Source organism: Rhincodon typus, chromosome 26 (genome assembly GCF_021869965.1).
Source record: "Rhincodon typus isolate 14 chromosome 26, sRhiTyp1.1, whole genome shotgun sequence".
In the NCBI taxonomy this organism is placed as follows: domain Eukaryota; kingdom Metazoa; phylum Chordata; class Chondrichthyes; order Orectolobiformes; family Rhincodontidae; genus Rhincodon; species Rhincodon typus.
This window is the reverse complement of record NC_063357.1, coordinates 2,702,789-2,704,401: the sequence shown is the minus strand read 5'-3', so window position 1 is coordinate 2,704,401 and position 1,613 is coordinate 2,702,789. Positions and strand designations below refer to the sequence as shown.

The following is a 1,613-nucleotide window of genomic DNA, read 5'->3' as shown; positions in this document are numbered from 1 at the left end:
AGAGGGAAAGGGAGGTTGGGGGCGGGGGGAGGTGAAGAGAGGGGGAGAGAGAGAGACAGAGACAGAGACAGAGACAGAGACAGAGAGAGAGAGAGACAGAGAGAGAGAGAGACAGAGAGAGAGAGAGACAGAGAGAGAGAGAGACAGAGAGAGAGACAGACAGAGAGAGAGACAGACAGAGAGAGAGACAGACAGAGAGAGAGAGAAGGAGGGAGAGAGGGAAAGGGGGGAGGAAGAGAGAGAGAGAGATAGGGAGACACACTTCTGCTGGTGGTTTAGCCTGAGGGTCGCCATGCCTCCAGGCGAAGGGTAGAAGTTGGAACCTCACGGTGACCCTGGTGTATGTATTACAATGCTCTGTGATACCTGACCACTAGAGTTAGTGACAGATCACACAACTGGGGGCAAAGTCGATCTGCCAACTCCTGCTTACCTCGTTCATTCAGCAGAACATTCTCCATCTGAAAAAAGGCAAAGTTCAAAGTTTAACATCTGAGCCCCGAATGGGCAGGTGCATTAACATGTCAAAGTCACTCACTCTGAGGCCTGCAGAATCAAGGCACATCACTCAGACCATCCCTCCTCCCACATTCCTCAACCTTTAAACACCTCCCAAACACCTGCTTATTTCTCACATACTTGTTCATTCACCAGATATGGGTGTCTCTGGCTGGGCCCAGCATTTATTGCCCATCCCTAGTTGCCCTTGAGAAGGTGGTGGTGAGCTGCCTTCTTGAACCGCTGCAGTCCTCCAGCTGTGGGCTGACCCACAATGTTAATAGGGAGACAATTCTAGGATTTGGACCCAGTGACAGTGAAGGAACGGCGATATAATTCCAAGTCAGGATGGTGAGTGGCTTGGAGGGGAACTTGCAGGGGGTGGTGTTCCCATGTAACTGCTGCCCTTGTCCTTCTAGATGGACGTGGTCATGGGTTTGGAAGGTGCTCCCTGAGGATCTTTGGTGAATTTCTGCAGTGCATCTTGTAGATAGTACATACTGCTGCTACTGAGTGTCGGTGGTGGAGGGAGTGGGATGTTTGTGGATGTGGTGCCAATCAAGCGGCTGCTTTGTCCTGGATGGTGTCAAGCTTCTTGAGTGTTGTTGGAGCTGCGCCCATCCAGGCAAGTGGGGAGTATTCCATCACACTCCTGACTTGTGCCTTGTAGCTGCTGTGCTGGGTACCTATGGTCTGACTTATCTCCAGCCTTTCCTGGCTCCCATACCCCTCGAGCCCAGCAGTGATGTGACAATCAACAGAGAGAGCTCCTACCTTTACATCGCGGTGAATAATACCCAAATCATGGAGGAATCCTGGAGATGAATATGAAAATAAACAAAATAATTAGAACCAACAGAAAAAGGGAACTTGCATTTTCTCTCATGCCTTTCATCACCTTGGGGGCTTGTCAAAGTGCATTAACAGCCGATGAAGTGCTTTTGAAATGTAGGCAATTTTATAACAGACAAAATGCAGCAACCAATTTTGTTCAACCATATCCCACAAAAAACACACTGATAATGGGAAGATAATCTGTCCCTGTGATGTTGACAAAGGACAAAGAGAACTGACCCTCCGACAGCGCGGCGCTCCCTCGGCACTGACCCTCCGAC

At 49.8% G+C, this 1,613-nt stretch overlaps 1 protein-coding gene across 1 annotated transcript in view; it reads right to left on the bottom strand.

The window, feature by feature from the left end:
• The window catches only part of rskr (ribosomal protein S6 kinase related), a 17,179-nt gene that overhangs the window by 4,225 nt on the left and 11,341 nt on the right, over positions 1–1,613 (bottom strand). The window contains 2 exon segments of the mRNA XM_048612600.1: positions 434–461; positions 1,273–1,313. Coding sequence (XP_048468557.1) covers positions 434–461; positions 1,273–1,313 — 69 coding nt within the window.